The following is a 25418-nucleotide window of genomic DNA, read 5'->3' as shown; positions in this document are numbered from 1 at the left end:
ACTATTTCCTCTAGCCAATCACGCACCCTAACACCTTACTGCACTCCTCTCAGTCGCGGGCTTGGGGCTACGCGATTGGTCCGAAGTGGAAGAGCCCTAGCCCCCTCCCAGCTCATAAAATTCCGTTGGCCGAGGTAGGAAAGTCGCCACTGACTTGAGTACTCTGTATTGAGCACACGGAGAAGACGCCCCCTAAACGGGAACCCCGATTGGCCACAGGTACGACGGCGGTCCCACCCCCTCACCGAAGAAAGTAAATAAGACCCTTGAAGAACTTTGCAGTCGCCGCACCTCATCCACTGCGCGAGGGGGTGTGGCCAGCACTGGAGGCGGGGCTAGGCAAAGCTTGCCCTATGGGGCGGGGAAATGAGACGGGGCTGCAAGTTGGGGATAGGGGTTTCTCTCTGGGGGCGTGGCTTATGGAGCCTAGCTTTCCCGCCGACGGTTGGCCACGTCACGTGACATGGGTTGGAAGATGGCGTCTCCCACAGACGGTAAGAGCCGGCATAGAGACCTTTCGGCTGCAACCTGCTTTACTCTGCTGGTGACTTCCATTCTCTGCCTGCCCTTCGAACTTACACTTTTGTTCTTGAGCTCCAACCCTTTCCTTTAGGCTTCTTTTTCTTAGGATGCGGGTGCGTCTTCAAGCTCGCCTGTTCTTCACAGTAGCTCCGGAGGTGCCCCGTTTCCCCTCTGCGTACCAAGCGGGTGGAGGAGGGCACCCTCGTGGGGCCCATTCCAGGAGGAAGGTCGGGGTCGCTCTAGCCCTCCCTTCGCCCCATTTGGGTGAGGCAGGGCCGAGGAGGATATACTGCTGGGGGGAAATGTGATGCTTTAGTGTAGTTTTCTTCTCAGGGCACCCCATGGAAGGGTCGATTCTCTTCTTTTTGAGCATCTGGGAAGATTCGTTCAAACCCTAGCTGGGGTTGGTGGCTGACCTCATTCCCGGAATTAAGCCACAAGCAAAACCTGATATTCTCCTGTCTCGGTAGATTGGGACCGTTGCCCTGTTTTGGTCCCTTCCGTCTTGGTCCCTTCCCAGAGAAAGATGAGAATTGAGCTTTTCGTAGTCATGTACTTATCTCATACTCTCTTGCTTCTTCTGTATGTATTTCCTCAGGCCCAGTGAGTGAACGATTTCTGTCTATATGTTGTCTAAGATACAAGTCACTTCAGATAGCAATTAAGTGGTTTTGGTATATCCGCATTCTTCTGCACTCCATTCTGCCTTATTTATGATTTTGCAGTCATTTCTGAACTCACTTAATTTTTGCTTCTACCGCCCCCATCCTCACGTCCGTTTCATTGATGTGTAGTTTTCTCTTCTCAAACACATTTTGTGTTTGGAAGAAATCTTGAAAGTTTATTTCAGGAATGAGGAAATTGAGGCCAGGAGAGCTATTACTGAGTTTCCACTGTATGAAAGGCAAAATGTTAGGTGCTTTGGGGGAAGAAGAGATTCATCAATCATGTAAATGCTTTTGTACTTTAAGGTCTCATTTTAATCACTTCCCAGAGAAGGCTTCCCAGAACACAGTATCTGAAGTTGCCTCTCTTCACTGTTACTCACTACCTCACTACCTTCACTGTCAGCATAATTAGTCTGTTAATTTTGCCCCTTTCATGCTAGATTATAAATTCCAAGTCTGTCTGTTCATGGTTGGATCCCAGAGTTTAGCACAGTGTCTGGCAAGCAGTAGACCTTCAATTAACATTTTATTTTTAATCAATAATTTACTAGTCTTGGGTTTCAAGTTTAACTTAGTCTTAAGTTTTTTGAGCACAGGTGCATACTGTATAAGAAATGATGGGTGTTCAGCGTCAAAAAATATTCCTTCTGCCTGGATGCTCTCTTAAAATGTCTTTCTTGCCAGAAAAAACAAAAAAGGACATTTATAAAGTCAACTAAGGGAATGGGTGGTTATTGTTGAATAGGGTAGAGAGTTTCAGTTTAGAATGGTGAGAATATTCTGGAGATGGATGGTAATGATGGTTACACAACAGTGTGAATGTTTTTAATGCCACTGAACTGTACCCTTAAAAATGGTTAAAGTGGTACATTTTGTTATGTGTATCTTACCAGAATTTTTAAAAAATCAGGCAAGTGATAGAAGTAGAAGTAATTGCTATTAAAATTTTTAGTTTATGGGGCGACTGGGTGGCTCAGTAGGTTAAGTGTCCGACTTTGCCTCAGGTCATGATCTCGTGGTTCACGAGTTTGAGCCCTGCATCAGGCTCTTAACTGACAGCTCAGCACCTGGAACCTGCCTCAAATTCTGTGTCTCCCTCTTTCTCTGCCTCTCTCCCACTCATACTCTGTCTCTCCCCCGCTCATGCTCTGTCTCTCTCAAAAATAAATAAAAATCATTAAAAAAAATTTTTTTTTTAGTTTATTACTAAGTTGTTTTTATATTTATAAATTTGGAGATTTTAGAATTGTGTTGCTTGTATTTTGTTTTTTTCTTGTGTTCTCTATTTTTTTTTTTCCTTTTTTTGGCTAGGAAGAATATTGGAAACATTGTTTTCCCTTGATCTTCTAGCCATCTCCATAGTCACTCTATTTGCACACTTGATTTTTCAGTTTTCATGCTTATCTTTTACAGAATTGCATTCTTCACCTAATCTTTTCCTTTTAATCTGACAAAATCAAGTTGAGCGCTTTGAACTTAAATACAGCTTCTAAATAAGTATCTCATCCTAAAATATTCCACTGCCTAGCTTTCTCACTATTTTAAAAGTTTATTTATTTTGAGAGAGAGAGTGCATGTGTGAGAGAGTGGGGGAGGGGCAGAGAGGTTGAGAGAGAATCCCAAGCAGGCTCCACCCTGTCAGTGCAGAGCCCAATGTGGGGCTCGAACTCATAAACTGAGAACTCATGACCTGTGCCAGAGTTGGATGCTTAACCGACTGAGCCACCCAGGTGCCCCTAGCTTGTATCTTTAGTGTTTTACCTGTCTCTTTCTGTAAGATTTAATTCAAATCTAGGTCATTTACTCATTTGTCTTTTTAATGTTAAATTTGCTTAGCACTTCTTTAAAAAGGAGAACATTGGAATTAATGAATGAGAGTAGCACTCACAGCAAATTCTCAGTTATGCCCCAGACCGTGGGATCATAAGACCACCCTTGTTTGTTACTGGATCCTATTCTCAGTAAGTTCACTTTTGTTGTGATTGAGCTTCCCATCAGTAACATTCCTTGGGAATTTGAAAATTGGCATTTTGTGTGTTACACACAGCTTTTCTTTGTTACCATTTTTGGATGCTTAGTTAAGACAATTTATTAGGGTTGAGTTCTTTACCAATTAGAATGCTGCTGGAAATTCCCGTAGAATATTTGGGGGGGGGGGGAATCCAGTTTAGAGAAAAGCACATGTTTGTTGTTGTTTTTTTTTTTTTTTCAACGTTTATTTATTTTTGGGACAGAGAGAGACAGAGCATGAACGGGGAGGGGCAGAGAGAGAGGGAGACACAGAATTGGAAACAGGCTCCAGGCTCTGAGCCATCAGCCCAGAGCCTGACGCGGGGCTCGAACTCACGGACCGCGAGATCGTGACCTGGCTGAAGTCGGACGCTTAACCGACTGCGCCACCCAGGCGCCCCTGTTGTTGTTTTTTTAATTAGGCTTCATGCCCAGCATCCAGCCCAACACAGGTCTTGAACTCACGACTCTGAGATCAAGACCTGAGCTGAGGGGCGTCTGGGTGGTTCAGTTGGTTGAGCGTCCAACTTCGGCTTATGTCACGATCTCGTAGTCTGTGAGTTCGAGCCCCGCATCGGGCTCTGTGTTGACAGCTCAGAGTCTGGAACCTGCTTCAGATTCTGTGTTTCCCTCTCTCTCTGCCTGTCTCCCGTTTGCACTCTGTCTCTCTCCTCTCTCTCTCTCTCTCTCTCTCAAAAATAAACATTAAAAAAAAAAAAAAAAAAAAAAAGACCTGAGCTGAGATCAAGAGTCAGGCGCTTAACTGACTGAGCCACCAGGCACCCCAAGGAAAGCACATGTTGAAATTTTATACATACGTACGTTTTCCAGGGAATGAATCCATAGCCCTTTTTTCCCCAGATTTCCAAAGATGTGACTCACCCAGAAAATGTTAAGAACCACTGTTTAGACCATTAAAGAACTAATTTATGCAACTGTCTATCATACTGAGCACACAATGGATACTCAACAAACGTTAATTGTTATTAATGTTGAGCATCTACTGTGTGCCAGGGCAAGAGTAGTGAAGGAATGGTACGTATCAAATGGTATGGAAGAATTAGGCAGGGGCTGGATCATGTGTGATGTTTTTCTAGGGCATGGCAGATACAATATACATTCATGAACTTAGCTGGGAAGAAGTCCCTTAAGCCGAAGAGTCACACAAACTGATTGACATTTTTTTAAAAAAGTCAGTTCTGGCTACTTTGTGAAGAACAGATTTGGGTAGAGAGGGGAAGAGGTAAAAATCGAAGCAGGGAGAACTGTTGAGAGGCTTCTGAATAGTCTGGGAGAGAAGTGATGGTTCCTTGGCTAGTTAATTTGGTTTCATGGTATATTTTGGAGAGGGAAACTACTGGACTTACTAATGGATTGTAATGGATGAGTGAAGGAAAGGGAGTCATGAAGGATAGATGACATCTGGATTTTGGTTTGAGAACTGGGGTTCATGGTGGTTCTATTTCTTGAGGTGGAGATGATTTTGAATGTATTAGACTTACGGTTTTCACACATGTAAATAGAGACAGATGTCAGGAGTTATTAGAGCTGTGGCAGAGGAGTTTGTTAAGTAGCCTCCTAGCTCTTCCTCTGAAGTTCTGGGTAAGATTGGGACTGGAAATATAATTATGGAGTTATTGACATATAAATGATGGTAAAAACTGTGAGGCTAGATGAGATCTCCTTAGGAGACTTCAGGTAGAGAGTGAAGCCAGCCTAGGGTGGGACCTGTGTGGTGGAGAATGAGGAAGGAGTCAGTGAGGTAGGAGAAAAATCAGCATCATAGAGGTTTTATAGAAGCTGGAAGTGGAGTTTTTCAAGGAGAGTGGTCAGTATGTAAGTGCTGCAGAGAGGTCACATAATAGACAACAGAGAAGTGACTGCTGGATTTAGCAACATAGGTAGTCATAGGTGACCTTGACCACAACACTTTCCATGTATGCAGGAGCAGAAGCCTGATTGTGATGGGTTAAGGAGAGAATGTGAGGTAAAGGAAGTGGAAATAGCAGGATAGACAACTCAAGAACTTTTGAAATGAAGGAGGAAAAAGGAGGTAATGGGGTCATAGAAGAATTTTTTTCAAAGAAGGAGAAATTCTAGAACAGGCTCGCTTGCTGTTGAGGATGAGCCAGTAGAAAACATAGAAATTAATTGTGTAAGAAAGATTATTCAAGATGATATCTTTGACAAAGCAAGAAAAAAAATGGCATGTAGAGCTCTGCAGAGGAGTTTGTCTTTCTTGGGAGCAGGGACACTTAATTGCGGGAAAGTCTAAGAGTATGAGTGAAGATACAGATGGGTTTGTTGTTACTTATTTTTCTTAATACCCCACTAAAATATTGCTCCCAGTTTATAGATCAGAAAAGTGAAGTTTGATGAAGGAGAATGATTTATTTTTATAACATCATGGCCTGGTAGTGTCAGTAGGTCTAGAACTCGGATTTCTAGACTTCCAAGAGAGTGTCCCCAGTTTGTTATGTTCTTTGAGTTTGAAGTGTTATAAAATGTGAATTAACATGTTTTGTGTCTTCTTGGCTCATGTGGGTGTTTTGTTCTAGGGACAGATCTGGAAGCATCTCTGCTAAGTTTTGAAAAACTTGACCGTGCCTCGCCAGACCTTTGGCCAGAACAATGTAAGTTTTTGGTTTCTTGATATCAGAAGTAATACAGGAGAATCAGTGCTACTTTGAGAGAGAGTTTTGAAGTTATCATTTAACTGTAATGGTTAAAAATTTGATTTTACTTCACAGGGAAGAGACTGAATTCTGTGGTCTGATGTTAAGAATAGCTTTTTGGTGGTTTAACTTTTTCAGGACACAGTGTGACTCAGGAAATGATAGACAGCCTTAAAAAAATTACATCTGAAATAAGTTCAGACAATTCAGGGATACATAAAGTATTTCTTCACTTCCTTCACTCACTCTTGTAAAATCACTATTAATAGTTTGGTACAAATCTTCTTGGCTTTTATAATGATTATATAGATAAACAAATACATATTTTTAAAGTATACAGCAGGGTTGGCACAAAAACAGACACATAGACCAATGGAATAGAATAGAAACCCCAGAACTAGACCCACAAACGTATGGCCAACTCATCTTTGACAAAGCAGGAAAGAACATCCAATGGAAAAAAGACAGTCTCTTTAACAAATGGTGCTGGGAGAACTGGACCGCAACATGCAGAAGGTTGAAACTAGACCACTTTCTCACACCATTCACAAAAATAAACTCAAAATGGATAAAGGACCTGAATGTGAGACAGGAAACCATCAAAACCTTAGAGGAGAAAGCAGGAAAAGACCTCTCTGACCTCAGCCGTAGCAATCTCTTACTCGACACATCCCCAAAGGCAAGGGAATTAAAAGCAAAAGTGAATTACTGGGACCTTATGAAGATAAAAAGCTTCTGCACAGCAAAGGAAACAACCAACAAAACTAAAAGGCAACCAACGGAATGGGAAAAGATATTTGCAAATGACATTTCGGACAAAGGGCTAGTATCCAAAATCTATAAAGAGCTCACCAAACTCCACACCCGAAAAGCAAATAACCCAGTGAAGAAATGGGCAGAAAACATGAATAGACACTTCTCTAAAGAAGACATCCGGATGGCCAACAGGCACATGAAAAGATGTTCAGCGTCGCTCCTTATCAGGGAAATACAAATCAAAACCACACTCAGGTATCACCTCACGCCAGTCAGAGTGGCCAAAATGAACAAATCAGGAGACTATAGATGCTGGAGAGGATGTGGAGAAACGGGAACCCTCTTGCACTGTTGGTGGGAATGCAAACTGGTGCAGCCGCTCTGGAAAGCAGTGTGGAGGTTCCTCAGAAAATTAAAAATAGACCTACCCTATGACCCAGCAATAGCACTGCTAGGAATTTATCCAAGGGACACAGGAGTACTGATGCATAGGGGCACTTGTACCCCAATGTTCATAGCAGCACTCTCAACAATAGCCAAATTATGGAAAGAGCCTAAATGTCCATCAACTGATGAATGGATAAAGAAATTGTGGTTTATATACACTATGGAATACTACGTGGCAATGACAAAAAATGAAATATGGCCTTTTGTAGCAACGTGGATGGAACTGGAGAGTGTGATGCTAAGTGAAATAAGCCATACAGAGAAAGACAGATACCATATGGTTTCACTCTTATGTGGATCCTGAGAAACTTGACAGGAACCCATGGGGGAGGGGAAGGAAAAAAAAAGAGGTTAGAGTGGGAGAGAGCCAAAGCATAAGAGACTGTTGAGAACTGAGAACAAACTAAGGGTTGATGGGGGGTGGGAGGGAGGAGAGGGTGGGTGATGGGTATTGAGGAGGGCACCTTTTGGGATGAGCACTGGGTGTTGTATGGAAACCAATTTGACAATAAATTTCATATATAAATAAAAAAAAAAAATAGAAAGAAAAAAAAAAATAAAGTATACAGCAGGGCTTTTTGGGTTTTGGTTTTTGTTTTGTTTTGTTGTTTTTGCTATAATGATGTGTCACATGTACAGGTTGGGCTAATATAGCTTAACTTATCCCACCTAGTAATTTATTAATGCATCTTTCCATGTTAGTAGGTCTAGATGTACTTCGTTCTCCTGAAGTATTTCATTATGTAGATATACTGTAGTTTATATATTCCTACCCTATTTGGAAACTTTAGTCCACTGTTTGATATTACAAACAACTTAACATGTACCTCTAACATGTACCTTTGTACACAATGTAGAGGATGGCTGTGTGTGAGTGCCCATTTACCCAGATACTAGCCATTATTGGACGTTACTGATATTTATTATCTTTAGTTCATGTTTCTTTATTAGTGAGGTTGAACAGTTATTTCATTTTATTTTACTGTATTTTATTTTATTTACTGTTTATTTTTGAGAGAGAGAGAGAGAGACAGAGTGCGAGTGGGGAAGGGGCAGAGAGAGAGAGAGAAACACAGAATCTGAAGCAGGCTCCAGGCTCTGAACTGTCAGCACAGAGCTCGATGCAGAGCTCGAACCACGAGACGTGAAATCATGACCTGAGCCAAAGTCGGATGCTTAACTGATTGAGCCACCCAGGCACCCCAACAGTATTTTATTTTTAAATATCTGTTTTTATCATTTTGTTTTCTAATGTAATTCTTCTTGTGCGGCATTTAAGTAACAACTGGATTGATAGAACAGCATACCTAAAAAAGTAAATTTAAATTTTTTGGTAAGACATATTGTATCTCCCTGTCCTTCCAGCTAACTCCTGATCCTTCCAAGTTCAGTTGAGGCATTATTTTCTTTGAGAAGCTTTTCTTCCCTCCCCTCAGTCAGATACAGATTTCTTTTTTTTCTTTTTCTCTCTTTTTTTTTCCTTTTCTTTCTTTTCTTTCCTCTCTCTCTCCCCCCCCCCCCTTTTTTTTTTGTCTTCCCATAGCACCTGGTATCTTTCTTGGAGCACTTAAAAAATAATTACCGAGTTTCTCTCCTTTTCCAGACTGTAAGCTCCTTGAAGACAAGGCTGTTTTCTTCTTCTTATTTGGCTCCTCTATGTCTGGGACCCTGAAATATTTATTGAATAAATAATATGTTTTTTTCTTTTCAGTACCAGGTGTTGCTGAATTCGCAGCTTCCTTTAAAAGTGTAAGTAATATTTTATTTACCTAATGACATTTATACAGTGTTTTACTCCTTAGTAAAAGCTTAAATATCTCCTGTTTCTTTATTTTCAAGAAAAATGTCATAGGCTTAAAATCAGTTTGTAACTACAGCCCTGGAAATCTGTTTATATCATCATCATGTTGATAATAATGTCTTCCTCTGTCCAAATGCTCTATTTTGGCATTTTGACCTATGTCTATTAGCCACTTTTCTCAGCGTGAAAGCTCTTAAGGCAAGGCAGATGAAATATTTAATGTAACACTAATATTCTTTTTGACCAAACCATGATTTTGAAACTTTTCTCTTTTGTTTATGAGATGCATTATGATCTTAGCTTATACTTCCTTACAGGAATTTGAAATTTCTCAGTGGCTCATTAGAAGGCAAAGTAAAGCATCCATTAGAGCTACAACTTTCCTACTTTCAAGGCAGCAGGCCCTAAAACGTTCTGTTACCCTTTTTTGTATGTGTAGGGTCCTGAAATGTTTTTGAAGTTAAATAAACGGTACATTAGAATCTACCCCAAAAACCAAGAGCACACTTTACACACTATGTTAGCCAATTTGACAATAAACTGTGTTAAAAAGTAAATAAATAAAATGTATCCAGAGTTGAAAAAAAAAACAACAAAAAAATACATTGTAATGTCGGTTGCTCTGTTCTCTTCACTGGACCCTTTCCCCACCTCTGATACTCTACATCAGTGCATCTGGAGTGTGTCCACATCATCTGTATTTTTTTGTTACATAGATGATTCTCATGTGCAACGAGGCTTGAAAACTGTTGCCAAAAGTTATTCCAAGAATGGGCTCTCTTCCATATTTTGCAAGTTTACTTTTCATAGTATACGCGAAGCGAGCATGTAAGTTTACTTTTCATAAATGAGAAGATAAAAGTTCTAAAGTTTTCTAAAATGTTATAGTAAAGTGAAATTTGAAGTGATGATCATGATAGTCTTCTCACAAATTGAGGACTACTTCTTTAAAAAAATTAAAAAAAATTTTTTTTAGTCTTTATTTTTGTGAGAGAGAAGAGCATGAGCAGAGGAGGGGCAGGGAGAGAAGGAGACACAGAATCTGAAGCAGGCTCTGAGCTGTCAGCACAGAGCCCGAAGCGGGGCTCAAACTCAGGAACCACAAGTTCATGACCTGAGCCGAAGTCGGATGCTTAACCGACTGAGCTACCCAGGCGCCCCTCTTTAAAAAATTTTTACTTCAGTTATAGTTGACATATAATATATTGGTTTCAGGAGTATAGCATAGTGAATCAACAATTATATATATTACATTATCATTGACTATATTCCTTATGCTGTACTTTTTGTTTCTGTGACTTATTTACTTTATAACTGAAAGTTTGTATCCCTTAATCCCCTTCACCTATTTTGCCCACTCCTCTCCCAACACAACCACCAGTTTGTTCTCTGTATTCATGAGTCTGTTTCTGTTTTTTGCTTATTCATTTATTTTTAAGTTTTATTTATTTTGTGAGAGAGAGAGAGCATGTGAGCACGAGTGGAGGAGGGGCAGAGGGAGAGAGAATTCCAAATAGGCTCAGTGCACTATCAGTGTAGAGCTGAACATGGGGCTCGATCTCATGACTGTGAGATCATGACCTGAGCCAAAATCAAGAGTTAGATGCTTAACCAACTGAGCTGCCCAAGCTCCCCTCATTTTTTTTTTTTTTTTTTTTAGGTCCCACATATAAGTGAAATCATGTGGTATTTGTCTTTCTCTGACTTATTTCACATAGCATAATACCCTCTAGGTCCATTCGTGTTGTTACGAATGGCAAGATTTCATTGCTTTATGGCCGAGTAATATTCCTGTGTGTCTCTGTGTGTATGTGTATGTGTGTGTGTGTGAGAGAGACAGAGACATCTTCTTTCTTTGAATCTTCTCCTGTGCCAGAGAATGTTACTTGCTGATTGTCTCGAGCAGTTCAGTTGGAGTCTTTTGCCAGAACTGGATTTCAAGTAATTTCTTTCATTGCTTTACTAATCTCTTACGCATGAAATAGTAACAGTGGTCAGACCTTTCTTCTTCTCCTTCTTCTTCTTCTTCTTCTTCTTCTTCTTCTTCTTCTTTTTCTTCTTTTTTTTTTAATGTTTATTTATTTATTTTGACAAAGAGATCGAGGTGGGGGGAGGCGCAGAGGGAGAGGAAGAGAGAATTCCAAGTAGTATCCACACTGTCAGCGCAGAGCATGACATGGGGCTTTTGGCTTAATCTCATGGACCATGACATCACGACCTGAACCCAAATCAAGAATCAGAGGCTTAACTGATGGAGCCACCCAGGTGTCCCCAGACCTTTCTTCTAAGATAATTTCTCTGAGACCAACTATAAAGATGAGCAGTATTATTTTGTAAAGTAACTCTTTGCAGGCCATATCTGAACCTAGAGAAATCTGAGCTTTTGAAATTATAATTTTCAGTAGTTTTGAACAAAAGCCTGAAGGCTGAAGACTGTATGACAATCTACTTTTCTTATAAGAAGGAAGATTACGATCTCTTTACATTTTGTATGCATCTGAGTGGATGTATTCTTACATTTTGACAGCCTATTACTAGTTCTCCACCCAAATGGATGGCTGAAATAGAACGTGATGACATTGACATGTTGAAAGGTAAGCAATGCTGGTGACTTCTAACTTTTAACCTGACGTTTATGCTCTTCCACAAACCACCTTTCCAATTTTTCTCTCACTATTCCCTTATGGGTATTCTCTGCTGCAGTCAGACCGCCTGCTTAACTAAGCTGATTCATGATTCTTCATGTCTGAATGCTTGCCCCTATTTTTTCATATGTATAAATCCCTTCAACTCAGGACCAGTCATGATGATTTCTGCTGCTGCTAAATTCCTTTAATATTAACTTTATTTTGTATAATGCTACAGTCAACAAAAGCTCTCACATAAAAATTTCCCATTTAATTCTCATAAAGGTCCTGTGAGTTAGGTATGATGGTGTCTAAAGTTCAGAGGTTAACTTAACCAAGATTTATTAGAATTAAAATTTAAACTGATCTTTTAAGTCTAGTCCTTTACCACTCTAACACAAGTGCCTTATTTAGGATTTACTGCCATATATTGTTGTCATACTATTAATTGATAACCTCTTAGTGGGTTAAGATCTGTCTTTTAGTTCTTTCTATGCCATCAATTTCTTCCATAAAGAATACTAGAAGTAGTGAATATTGTTGTTTGATAAATGACTTGGAACTCAACCACAAAGTGGAAATTTAAATTAAAAAACATTAATTTTCCTTGATTTTGCTCTACTTTATTTAATTTTTATCATCCTTCTGGTGATAAGATTCATGATGGTTGTGAAGTAATAGACTGAAATTAAGGTAAAAATCTGGCTTTCTTGAGCTATTCAAGAGCTGAACAGATCACGAAAGTCTACTTATGCCAGATGTGGATAATGAGTGTGGCATGATAAGTGGGAGAAAATAGCACCTTTATTTGATTTCAGAAGTAATTCATTGTTCTGCATGAAATGCTTAAATGCAGATCCCCTCCTCCAACCATGGAAAAATTAAGTCTCAAGGGCATCTCGGGTTCATTGTTGTAATGTTCCAAACAGACATTTATATGATGTCCCATCAGTATGAATTTCCTAAGGAAACTTTACATTTTTAGTAAGGGATTATAGCATCATGTTCCATTCCAATTGATCTGTATCTAAACATAAAAGGAATTGTGTGCTATTTAAATGAAAATCTGGTAAACTAAGTTTTTATTTTAAGTATACTGTCTTTTTATCTAGTATACTTAAAAAAATTTATAGGATTTTGGTTTGAAGGTAGTTTGGATTAATGTTTAGTCTCTGTTTACTAACTTAGGGGAATGGGGAACAGTAACTGTTTTGTTGCTATTTTATTATTATTTGGAATAATGGGGACTTATAAATGATAGTGGAGACAGTGCCATTTTGTAAGACAAAGATCTGTCTGAGACTTTCTCAGTGTTGTATCAGATCACAAGGTTTCATATTTTAATGGTGTGTTTATTTTGTGTGATGGGTGAAATGAAAGTTATAAAAGGATCTTTAGAATAAAACATAATTTACTATGTTTTTATGCTATTTTCATCTGAAGCATTTTGCAACAGTAGGAAAAATTCACTGATTTCTGTGTGTGTATGTGTGTGTGTGTATAGAGAGAATGCTTGGATGAGAAGAGATCCGTTTTCTATTTATTAGATAAGAATTAAGCTTGAAAAGTTTTATAAGAAAGATTTCTAATCTGAATGGATTGTCACTAGAGAACAGTAGAAAGAAATGGTATTGAAATAAATTACTCTGTTTCAGAACTGGGGAGCCTCACCACAGCTAATTTGATGGAGAAGGTACGGGGCCTGCAGAACTTGGCCTATCAGCTGGGGCTAGATGAGTGTGAGTACCCATACGATCACATTTATTCAGGGTTGCAGGTTGTACATTTCATGATGAGTTCTAGCTGTAACTCAGAAAGTATCTTTATTAGGCATTCTGAAGGTAAGGAGTCACTATAATCTAGTGTGCCTTTTGTGGTATAATACACTGGAACAATTATGGTGTTTACTCAGTAACAAGTTATTTTTCTCTATACAATAAAAGTATATTGGAAACCCTTTGAGTTTGAAGCGATAGAATGTCAAATCAGACTAGCTTAAGCAAAAGAGGGACTTTGTTCGTGCAAATCAAAATTTCAGGAGTAGAAATAGCTTTGAGGGTATCTAGATCTTTGACTTTTAATGGGATGTATTCTTGTTCTTGGCTTTTGTTTTGCAGCTCAAGGCTCTTGCATTAGCCTTATTCTTTGAACTAGCAGTGGGGAAGGTGGCCAAAAGGAGCTCCAGTTTATATGTCTTTAAATCTTGTAACCCCAAAATAAAGAATATCTTTTATGAACATTCCAAAAGAAAGATCCTGGGGAGGACTCAGACTATACCATCTTGACTTAGACCTATTTTAGAACCACTCCTTTGGCCAGTTAGCATGGAACATTCTGATGGGCCAGGCTTGAGTCCTGGATACAGACACAGTTTAGAGGGATTAGTCTGACTCAGATCACATGGAATTGGAGGAAAGATTGGTTCCCCAAAGGATAGCCCATATAGATTATATCTCTTTCCATACTGTATTCATTATAAAACTGGGAAAGGAATTGTAGAATTTCTCACTTTTTAAGTGAACGAGAAACTCAACATAATACTGTGGTTAGAATTTCCTGAGACCTTCCTGAATCCACAGTTGTAAGAGGCTACAGTAGCTTATAATTTTCTTCACACATGCAAGTTTTGCACTGATTGGAATAATCCCAAAAATAGTTTCATAAATTTTCTTATTTATAGAGCATATAGAGGATTCGTTCCCATTGTTGTTTTAAATTAGTGCCAAATTCAATATGTCACTTTAAAATTTAATTTAAAACTTCTGATTGATTGATTGGTTGATCGATTGATTTACAGCGAGTGGGGGGAGGCGTAGAGAGAGAGGAGAGAGAGAATCCCAAGCAGGCTCCATATGGTCAGCACAAAGCCCAACACAGGGCTCTATCTCATGAACTGTGAGATGATGAGCCAAAATCAAGAGTTGTTCAACCAACTGAGCCACCCAGGCACCTATAAAACTTTTAATTTTTGACTAATAGTCATCACTTCCTTAGGTCTCTTTATCTTTTCAATATTTCCATCACTGTCATTAGCAGTTGCTTTCTTTTCCCAAGAAAACATTTTAACCACCTCATGAATCAAGGAGCAGGAAACAACAAACTGCTTTGAAATATGGTTGCTAGTTGGTCTACTAGGTTTACTCATTTTTATCTAACTTTCCTCTGTGTTACTGGTCATTTATGTCTCATGATTAAAATTTACGTCTTGGCAAAATTACTACTTAGCACGTATATCATGGACTTCCAGGGTTTATAATGAAAAGGCAAATGTGTGATTATTAAATTCATGAATGCAAGGTTGGTATCATATAGAAGTTGATTCTTTTACTAGCTCTGGATAGTAAATGCTATAATAATCATAATAATCCTTTACCTCGGGGTGCTGGGTGGGTCAGTCGGTTAAGCATCCAACTCTTGGTTTTGGCTCAGATCCTGATCTTGCGATTTCATGAGTTTGAGCCCCACATCGGGCTCTGTGCTGACTGTGCAGAGCCTGCTTGGGATTCTCTCTCCTTTTTTCTCTGCCCTTCCTCCACTCAACACTGTCTCTTTCTCTTGCTCACTTGCTCTCTCTCTCAAAAATAAATAAACTTAAAAAAAAAAAGATTCTGTCTCCCTCTTCCCTTCTCCCTAGCTCATGTTCTGTCTCTTAAAAAAAAAAAAAAAGATAATCCTTTATCTCTCTGTCAGTTTTTTAGATGAAGTTTTATGCTTATTATATTAAGAAGACACTATATTGCCAAATGTATTTATCAACATTACTATCTCTAGTTAGTTGTAGTTGAAATTGCTTTATTTCTTCTAATTAGTTTTTCTGCTTTCCTACTGAGAAAGATAATATTTTTCCCCATTTTTAAAAAATGTTTTTTATTTATTTTGAGAGAGAGATTACACGTACATGAGCAACAGAGGTAGGGCAGAGAGAGGGAGAGAGAATCCCAAGCAGGCTCTGCACCTTTAGTGCAGAGCCTGATGTGGGGCTCCATCCCATGAACCCCAAGATCATGACCTGAGCCGAAATCAAAAGTAGTTGGATGCTTAACTGACTGAGCCACAAAGTAGAAAAAATAGAATAATGGTCTCATGTTCCCAAGACCCAATTTCAATAGTCCATACAGAGCCAATCTGTTTCACCTATATAATTTCCCATAATTATTTTATTTATTTATTTATTTTTATTTTTTATTTATTTTTTTTTTTCCAACGTTTATTTATTTTTGGGACAGAGAGAGACAGAGCATGAACGGGGGAGGGGCAGAGAGAGAGGGAGACACAGAATCGGAAACAGGCTCCAGGCTCTGAGCCGTCAGCCCAGAGCCTGACACGGGGCTCGAACTCACGGACCGCGAGATCGTGACCTGGCTGAAGTCGGACGCTTAACCGACTGCGCCACCCAGGCGCCCCTTCCCATAATTATCTTAAAGCAAATCTTAAGCATCCTATTACCTCATCACCCAATAGCTTCATACATAATTCCAAAAAACTAGGTCTGTCTCCCTCTTCCCTAACCTTTTAAAATATAACCACCATTCCATTACTGTGCCTAAAAATTTTTAACAAACTGTTGTCAAATAGCTAATTGGGTTTCGGATTTCCCTTGTTGACTTATAATTGTCTTTATCAATTGGTGGTTTACTTGAATCAGGCCCTGAATAAGGTTCATGCACTGTATTTAATTGATATGTCCCTTAAGTCTCTCTTAATCTGTCATAGTTCCACTTCCCTTTTATTTTCCCCCATTTATTAAAACTAGTTATTTGTTCTGTAGAATTTTCTACATTCTGGATTTTGTTGTTTACATTCCTATGGTAGTGTTTAATATGTTCATTTATCCCTTTTTTATTCCCTGGTAGTTAGATATAGAAGCCTGCACAGATCCAGCTTGAACTTTTAATTGTTATTTTGGCAAGAGTATTTCATAAATGGTATTGTATACATCCATCAGAAGGTACATCATGTCTGCCTATGTCTCTTTGTGATGTTAAAATTAATTAGTTGATAAAGGCATTATTAGCCTGATCTATTATTCATTGTAAAATTCTCTGTCAGCCTTACAGCAGAGTTTCAGTAGCCTTTGGTAACTGCCTCGTTACCCTGTTTTATTATAGGTTGCCAAATGGTGGTTGTCTAATTCTGTCATTTTTTTGTTACTAGCTGGATACCTTCTATAAAGGACTTTATCAACTATTTACTATTACCTTGAAAGCTGTTTATACAGAATGAATTATTCTTTCGCTATTTCCGTTTTTGGAACAGAGTTCCCTAAATATCAGTAAGGATTATTTTAATGGCTTTCCACAGAATGAGAAATTTGGTGTGGTTTGTTTTAGTTTTTGATCCACATAGTTAAAAACATTGTTACTATTAAGTATTTGTATTTCTCAAACTTAAGACTCTGGAGGTAGAGATTTGCAGTCACCTAACATAGCCACCTTAAGCACTAAACCAAAATTCTGAAACAAATGCTCATTTCTGCTATATGAGTCCCATGAGCACAGCTGAAATTTTTCAGAATTTTTTTCTGGTTCAAAATTCAGCCTTATTTCAGTTTCTGTATCAGTGCTTTGCAACTTATTGTCATTTTCCCTGATCACAACAAATTAACTGACATACAGAAAATAGTTTCAAAATTTAGAATTGGAAAGATTTATATTGGTATGTATTGGACTTCTTGGGTATAGTCAATCTTTGTTTTATCATATATGGTGTATTTGCATAAAAACAAGATCTTTTTTTTGTCCTTACAGATTATTCATCTACTCTAAGGGTTGACATTTACTTGACACCCTAATCTGGTGTTTCGATGTCTCAATCCTCTTTCCTGCATTAATTGAGAGGATGACATGGATGAAAAATAAGCAGTAGGAACTGATGAATCCCCAAGGACCAGTGATCCTGTTTTCATGCAAATATCTGCACTGATAAAGATGATGGAAAGAAAAAAAATGCAAAAAATATTTGTCCTCAAAACATGATTGTTTGTCACTTCCCTAGGGCATTGTTAAATGTTAGTATAGAAATAATGTGTACCTTCTAGGGTTGATAGTAACTAGATTGTGTCTTTTGGAAGATGAACCATGCCCTTTGATTCGTTATGTGATTATGTCTCAGATAACCCTTTTGGTATGGAGATTTGGGAGTGTAGTAATTTTTTGTGTAGGCATTTATAGCTTGTCATGATAGAAGTCCCTTGGCTTCATTTGAGCAGTTAATTTATATGAAATTCTCATGGAATATATAGAAAGATGAAAAATTGTAAACTACCTTACCATATAAAGAATTTATTTCTCTTCTTTCTGAGTTCAGGATCCCTCTTATTTTGCTGGTACTATTGCAGTCACCTAACCAGTCTCCCTACCTCTTAACCACTGCATTCCAGGCCATCTTGTTTACTCTTAATCAGATTAATTTTTCTAACGTATCACTTGTTTCTTTTGACTTTTGCTGTTAGTCTTTAGTAGTCCTTTACTGACCATGTGGTCAAATTCATACTCTAGAACGGCACTCAAAATCCTTTTCACTCTGGTCCTAGCTTAATGTCTAGTTTGCTTACTTACTTTTTCTCTACCAAAACACCATACACTGTTCCTGTTTGAAATAGTCACTCTTCCTGAAACACTTGCCCTTCTTAATTCTATCCATGCTATTCCTTTTTCTCAGAAAACTTCCCCTGACCTATTTCTAATGTTAGAACTTTTATTCGTCCTTCACTATTTAGACCCAAATTTACCCCTTTCGTTAGTCTTTCATTCTCATTCCTGATCTGAAAAGTGAGCTCTCTTTCCTGGCCTCCTAAATTGCTCTTAAAACAGTTCATTTGTTTCATTCGTATAGTACTTCTACCACTTTGGGAGATTTTTTGTACATGTTTTATCCCTTAGATTGATTATAACTCTTTTAGGTAAGAGTTATAATTTGAGCTGTCTTTCTAGAGTACCTGGCATATAGTAAACGTGCATGTATTTGCACAGTAAAGAATTTGCATAGTAAGTATGCAAATAAATATGATTGAGTGAATGATAACTGCTGATGACTTCAAGTGAAAAGATGGAATTTCTCTAATGAAATCCACTGACTTAAAAGTGAAAAGGTGGAAGTCTCTGGAAATTGTTTTTTCTGGATAGTTGGAATTTTAGTGATAAGAAGTATTGTTTAAAGGTCTTGTAATGTCTGGAATTTTTCCTCTAATGGCTGGATGATCACATGTAGTAAAAATATGATGAAGCTTATTGGTGATGATTTGGTTTTATCTTCTACTTGGACTTTAGTCCATCACTATTATTATCTGGACATGATCCTGATTTAGTCTTTTCAACAGTCCTTTGCTTGGACTGTTGGAACTAAGACCAGTGGAACTAGGGGCGCCTGGCCGGTTCGGTAGAGCATGCAACTCTTGATCTTGGGGTTGTAAATTTGAGCCCCATATTGGGTATAGAGATTACTTAAAAATAAGATCTTAAAAAAAACAAAAAACAACAAACCAGTGGAACTATTGTGAATCCTATTGAACACTGATTCTCAACACATGTTACCTTTTAAAAAATTTTTGTCTCTTGTCTCTGAAGGCTAGAATCCTTTTAGTAGTCCATGCAGATGAGCTAATTAATGGCTATATTCAGAATATTTTTAAATAGAATGTGAAAGTGGGAAAGCAAAGGATCATGCCATTTAAAACAATGCTAAAGCTTGGGACTCTGATGCATTTGTTCTTTTTTTTTTCTTTTTTACATAACAGCTTTGTTGAGATGTAATTCACATTATACAATTCACTTATTTGTATTGTACAGTTCAGTGGTTTTTAATATATTTAGAGTTGTGCAACTATCACCACATCTTATCTCCAGAAAGAAACCCTGTACCCATTAGCAGTCATTCCTCATTTACCCCCTAGGCGCACAGGTCTAGGCCACCACTAATCTACTTTCTGTCTATGAATTTACCTATTTTGGATATTTCATATAAATGGAATCATACAATATGTGGTCTTTGTGACTGATTTTCAGTGTTTATGTTATAGCATGGATCAGTACTTAATTTCTTTTCATGGTCAAATAATATTCCATTCATAGATATATTTATCCACCAGTTATCCACATTATACTTATCCCCTACTTGATGGACATTGAATTTCTTCTATTTGACTAGTATGAATAATGCTGCTATAAACATTTACTTACAAGTTTTTGTGTGGATTTGCCTTTTTGTTCTCTTGGGCTTATAACTAGAAGTAGAATTTCTGAGTCACATGATAACTCTACATCTGATGTTTTGAGGAATTGTCAGACTGTTTTCCATACTGGCTGCACCATTTTACATTTCTACCAGCAGTGTATGAGGGTTCCAATTTCTCTATATGCTTTCCAGTACTTGTTTTTGTCTTCAAAAAATTATTATCCATCCTAATGAATGTGAAGTAGTATCTTATTGTTTAGACTCATTGTTATTACATTTGACTAATAACTAATGATATTGAGCATGTTTTCATGTACTTATTGACCAGCTGTATATCTTCTTTTGGAGAACTGTTTATTTAAAACCTTTACCTATTTTTATTTGTTTTTATTTAAATTTATTTATTTATTTTGAGAGAGACAGACAGCGTGAGATGAACTGTGAGATCATGGCCAGAGCTGAAACCAAGAGTCGGACACTTAACTGACTGAACCATCCGGGGGCCCCTAGATCCTTTACCCATTTTTAAATTGGATATATTTATTATTGAGTTGTGAGAGGGTTTTTTTTTTTTTTAATGTTTATTTATCTTGAGAGAGAGAGAGAGTAGACAGTGAGCAGAGGAGGAAGGGCAGAGAAAGAGGGAGACAGAATTCCAAGTAGGCTCCACACTGTCAGCACAGAGCCTGATGCAGGGCTCAAACTCACAAACTGTGGGATCATGACTTGAGCTGATATCAGGAGTTGGATGCTTAGCCAACTGAGATACCCAGGCACCCCGATATTCTTTGTATAGTCTGAAAACAGGTCACTTATCATATATATGATTTGCAGAAGTTCTGTCTCATTTTGTGTGTTGTCTTTTTACTTTCTTGATGATGTCCTTTGAAGCACAAAATTTTCAAATTTTGTTTAAGTCTGGTTTGTCTTTGTTGTTGTAGCTTGTATTTTGGTTTCATACCTAAGAAACTATTGCCTAATCCAGTGTTGTGAAGATTTATGCCTGTGTTTTCTTCTAAGAGTTTTATACTTTTAACTCTTACATTTAGGTCTTTGATCCATTTTAGGTTAATTTTTTAGTATATGGTGTGAGGTAGGGATCCAAATTCATTGTTTTGCATGTGGATATATCCAGTTGTTTCAAACACCATTTGTTGAAAAGACTTTTCTTTTCCTATTGATTCTCTTGGCATTTTTGTCAAAAATCAGTTGGCCATAAATGTGAGGGTTTATTTCTAGACTCTTTGTTCTGCTTCCTTGATCTTATGTCTGTCCTTATGCCACTACCCCATTGATTTGATTACTGTAGTTTTGTAGTAAGTTTTGAAATTGGGATGTGTAAGTTTTCCAACTTTGTTCTTTTTCAAGATTGTTTTGGATACTCTGGGTCTCTTGAATTTCTATAGGAGTTTTAACTTGTTGCAAAGAAGTCAGCTGGGATTTTGAGAGAGTGCATTGAATCTGTAGATTAGTTTGGGGAGTATTCTCATCTTAATAATATTAAGATGATAACTGAATGTACTATGTCTTTCTATTTACTTAGGTCTTTAATTTCTTTCAATAATATTTTGTAGTTTTTGAAATAATAAGTTTTACATTTTATTTGTTAATTCTTAAATATTTTATTTTTTGATGTTACAAATGTTATTGTTTTCCCTTTTTTTTAAAGTTTATTTATTTATTTAGTAATTTCTATACCCCAATGTGGGGCTTGAACTCATGACCCCAAGGTTAAGAGTTGTGTGCTCCTCCGACTGAGCCAGCCAGGTGCCCCAATGTCATTGTCTTCTTAATTTCATTTTAATTTTCATTTGCTCATTAGTGCTTTATTTTTTTTCCAAGTTTTCATTTAAATTGCAATAAACATACAGTGTAATATTAGTTTCAGGTGTAGAATTTAGTAATTCATTACATAAATACAACACCTGGTGCTTATCACAAGTTCCCTTCTTAATACCCATCACCTGTGTAACCCATTCCTGCCCTGCCCCCTCCCCTCCAGCAACCCTCAGTTTGTTCTCTATAGTTAAGAGTGTTTCTTGGCTTGCCCCTCTCTTTTTTAACCCATGTTAATTTGTTTTGTTTCTAAAGCTCATTTGGTACTTTAGAGAAATACAGTTGACCTTTGAATAATGGGGCTTGGGTGTCAAACCTCTGTGCATTTGAAAATCTCTGTATAACTTTGACTTCCCCAAAACTTAACTACTATTAGCCTACTGTTGACCAGAAGCCTTACTGATGAGATAAAATCAATTAACTCATATTTTTATGCTATATGTCTTATATACTGTATTCTACAATAAGGTAAGCTAGAGAAAAGAAAATATTAAGAAAATCATAAGGAAGAGAACAAAGGTACAAAGGTAGTACCAAAGAAAATTTTCTGCCTCCAAGCTATCCTGTGGTATAGTAGACTTCTCTATCCTCGAGGCATATTGTTTTTGAAAAAATGGCCACTTATATCTACAAACTGTTTCCCATCTAGATAAAATTCTAAAGAACAGTTAGCTCTGTTCTTTACATTTTTTATTTTAATCTGAAGGAAGAGAAGGAGAGCAAAACTGGCTCTTACAGTCTGGATATTCTTCTTTGTGGCCTGACAGAGATATTTGTCTGGCTTACTTTGTAAGGCCTGTTCAGTCTCCCTCTATAAAAAAGTTAAATTAACTGCAGTTGATTGATTGAGGAGGAAAATTGTCTTGCCTTTAACCTCTAGATGGCAGCATGAGTCTTACTGTACTACCAGCTTTAACTCTACTCCCATTTCTTGAGCTGGGTTTCTGATTTAGGTAAAAAATTCTTGTGACTTTACCAGACTATTTGCGTAACTTTTGTTGATGCCTTGCTTGATTTTTTTAGCTTTTTGTTTTTCCTTTTCATCTCCCTATTGTTTGAATCCCTTTTTAAAGTAACATGTTTCTGATGCTCAGAGTCCTTTAGATTCTCTATCGTCAGAAAGAATATTTTGTTTTTGATTAAGGAGATTGGTAGAAAAAAATTCTAAAAATGTGGTAGTTTAATTCAGTAGCTTTTGTATCTGGACATAATTCCCTCAGAATAGGCTCAGTTGTCTCATCTCAGCTTCTCTTGTTCTATCCTTTGAACTTGCAGGTTGCTGTGTGATATTAGACAATGTCTTATTAAGTTAAGGTGGGAATATTGGCTAAAATTGAGGAAATGAACTTGGACTCTTTAGTTGTTTTTCAAGAAGAATTTAATTGTTTTAAGAAAACTTTCAAATATTTAGCCATTTTGAGTGATAAGATAATCTCAAAAGAATGGAGTATTCGGCGACTCTTTGAGTGCCAACTTCGTGCAAGGCTCTGTAGGGGATGTGAAGTTAAATAAGACGTAATTACTGCCCTTGTACAGATTAAAATCTAGTAGGAAAAGGAGATAAGACAATTAAGTAAATGATTGTTAATAGAAGGTAGAGGAGATAAGCTCCGTTAAGAGTACAAAGACCTATGGGCTGGGGGAGAAGAGGGCAATTATATCAGATTGTTACAGGAATGACAGATATATTTCATTTTGTATGTTAACATGGATTGGTTAGTAAGGATTGTCTAAGGCCATAGAATTGAGGATTTTGAGAAGGAGCCTGGAGTCAGAGAGACAACTTAGTGTTGTCTGCTGTGGATAAGGGGAAGGGGTGTAGTAGTATTTGCTGTTTCTGGAGCATTGAAAATAGACCTTAAAGAACACATAGGAGCTTGTTAGGTGGGAGTGAGAAGGGGCCATATTCCAGGTGGAGTGAATATTCAGAGCGAAACAGTTTGAGAAGCAGCTGTGCTCAGGGGATGGTGGGAGTGATCTAATCTGTTGTGGTTTTTTTTGTTTTTTAACGTTTATTTATTTTTGAGAGAGAGGGAGACACAGAATCTGAAACAGGCTCCAGGCTCTGAGCAGTCAGCACAGAGCCCGACTCGGGGCTCGAAATCACATACCGCGAGATTGTGACCTGAGCCGAAGTCGGACGCTTAACCGACTGAGCCACCCAGGCGCCCCTAATCTGGTTTTTAAGAAGCCCAGGTTACATCAAGGTCCATAAGAACTAAAACAAGGAGGGAGATAGGGGCTGGATTGAGGCGGACCTTGAATTCTAGGGGATGAGGAGTTAGGCTTATAGGTAATGGGAACATGTGAAAAGTTCTTTAAAAGGTATTTTAATGGCTATAACATTAACTGTGTGTTCATTATAGATGGTTTATAGAGACACTTAGCTAAAAGAGACTTTACCATAAATTTGTTACTGTAAAGATAAAAAAAGAAAGTAAGAATTATAGCCTCACCACTATGCAGTAACCACTTTTAACATTTTGATGTGTTTTTTTGCCCCACTCTTTTCTCTTTGTGTGTGGATGTCATGTATGTGTTTCTGCTTGTGCTCATACATATACACAGACTTGCTTTTTAACATAACTGAGACTATAGTATATGTATATAATTTTAGCCTGTGCATTTTAAAAATTTATTCTATCTTAAGCATTTTTCTGGGTCATTAAAAATTCTTCACTGAAGATCTCTGAGTAGGGAGTTCACTTGGTTAGGAGGCATTGGTGCACAGGATGGAATGGAATGGTAGAGACAGGAGGCTGGAAACTACTGTGGGAGTTCTGCAAGAAGACTTGAGGGCTTGAATGAATGGTGGCAGTGAGAATGGTGAGAATGCAGAGAAGTACACTGGCAGGAGATGTTTCAGCTGTATCATTTCCAGCACTAGGTAACTGGATGGATGGACCTGAGGGGGTAAGCTGAAGTTAGAGCCTACTGTGATGCTTTGAGCCTGACTAATTACAGGGACTTCAGAAGAAGGAGAAAGATCCAGCTAAAGAAAAACATCACCTAACTCTTCTACAGGTCCCTTAGGAAGCAGGTACCTTAATCTTTTTTTAGATATAAGTAACATCCATTTTTATAGGTGGCTGTTTTTAGTAGAGTGACAGCAGTGCTCTTATCTAATGTTTGGGCAACAAGTACTGTTTTGAATAGATATTTTTATCTCAGGGAAATCAACACGTGAAACAGGGTTCTGAATCCATAACTTCAGAAATGGATTTGTGGATTTCCTCTACAGTACTCATTGGCAGGTGATCGGCCTCTGTGTTAAATAAATTACTTGTGTATACTTTTCTTCCACAGTAGTGCTGTTTTACTCACTTAGCTTGCCTGTAGTTATTCAGGAAATTGGTTTGGCTTTATATATAGTTGAGGTCCAAATCTTTGGATTCTGGAAATGAATTTCAGAAGTTTAAATTTGAAATAACATGGTGACTGCACTTACCGTGGTGAGCATAGTATAGACTTGTCAAATCACTGTGATGTACACCTGAAACTGATATAACATTATATGTCAACTATACTTCAAAAATAAAGAACTATGTTTAAAATAACAGTAATCGGCCCCAAATATTTGATGTTGACACATCTATTAATTACAGCTATATTTGGATTATATCAGCAATAGGGTCAGTTCTTCCCAGAAGTGAAGACAGCATTTTACATGTAACTGGAAGTTTGTGGGATCTCTGACAGAGAGGGAAATACACTGCCAAATTGTCTTCTAGAAAGGCGCTTCCTACCCATACATCCTTGTGAACACCACATATTTTAATTTTTAAAGTCACTGCTAATTTGGAATTTGGTAGGCAAAATATTAATGTCTTGTTTTAATGTTTATGTCTTCACTTGTAAAGATGAACTTTTTTTTTTTAATGTTTCTTAATTATATCTGTTGAAA

The 25418-nt window shown here is 37.7% G+C and overlaps 1 protein-coding gene across 4 annotated transcripts in view; it reads left to right on the top strand.

Moving 5' to 3' along the window:
* Positions 1–340: 340 nt before the first annotated feature.
* LIN52 (lin-52 DREAM MuvB core complex component) overlaps positions 341–25418 on the top strand; it is a 112851-nt gene continuing 87773 nt past the window's right edge. Inside the window, exons 1-6 of one of the 4 annotated variants that reach the window (XM_086709314.1) lie at positions 342–494; positions 5759–5833; positions 8790–8827; positions 11407–11473; positions 13162–13245; positions 17254–19685. In XM_086709314.1, the coding sequence (XP_086565440.1) occupies positions 464–494; positions 5759–5833; positions 8790–8827; positions 11407–11473; positions 13162–13245; positions 17254–17297 (339 nt within the window). In that variant the 5' untranslated portion in view covers positions 342–463 and the 3' untranslated portion in view covers positions 17298–19685. Of the gene's footprint in view, positions 495–5758; positions 5834–8789; positions 8828–11406; positions 11474–13161; positions 13246–17253; positions 19686–25418 lie in introns of those variants that run through there. The other 3 variants (XR_015252198.1, XR_015252199.1, XM_086709313.1) reach the window with 3 other exon arrangements.

Source organism: Puma concolor, chromosome B3 (genome assembly GCF_028749965.1).
Source record: "Puma concolor isolate L17-30 chromosome B3, mPumCon1.1.hap2, whole genome shotgun sequence".
Lineage (NCBI taxonomy): Eukaryota > Metazoa > Chordata > Mammalia > Carnivora > Felidae > Puma > Puma concolor.
This window is presented reverse-complemented; position numbering and strand designations above follow the sequence as displayed.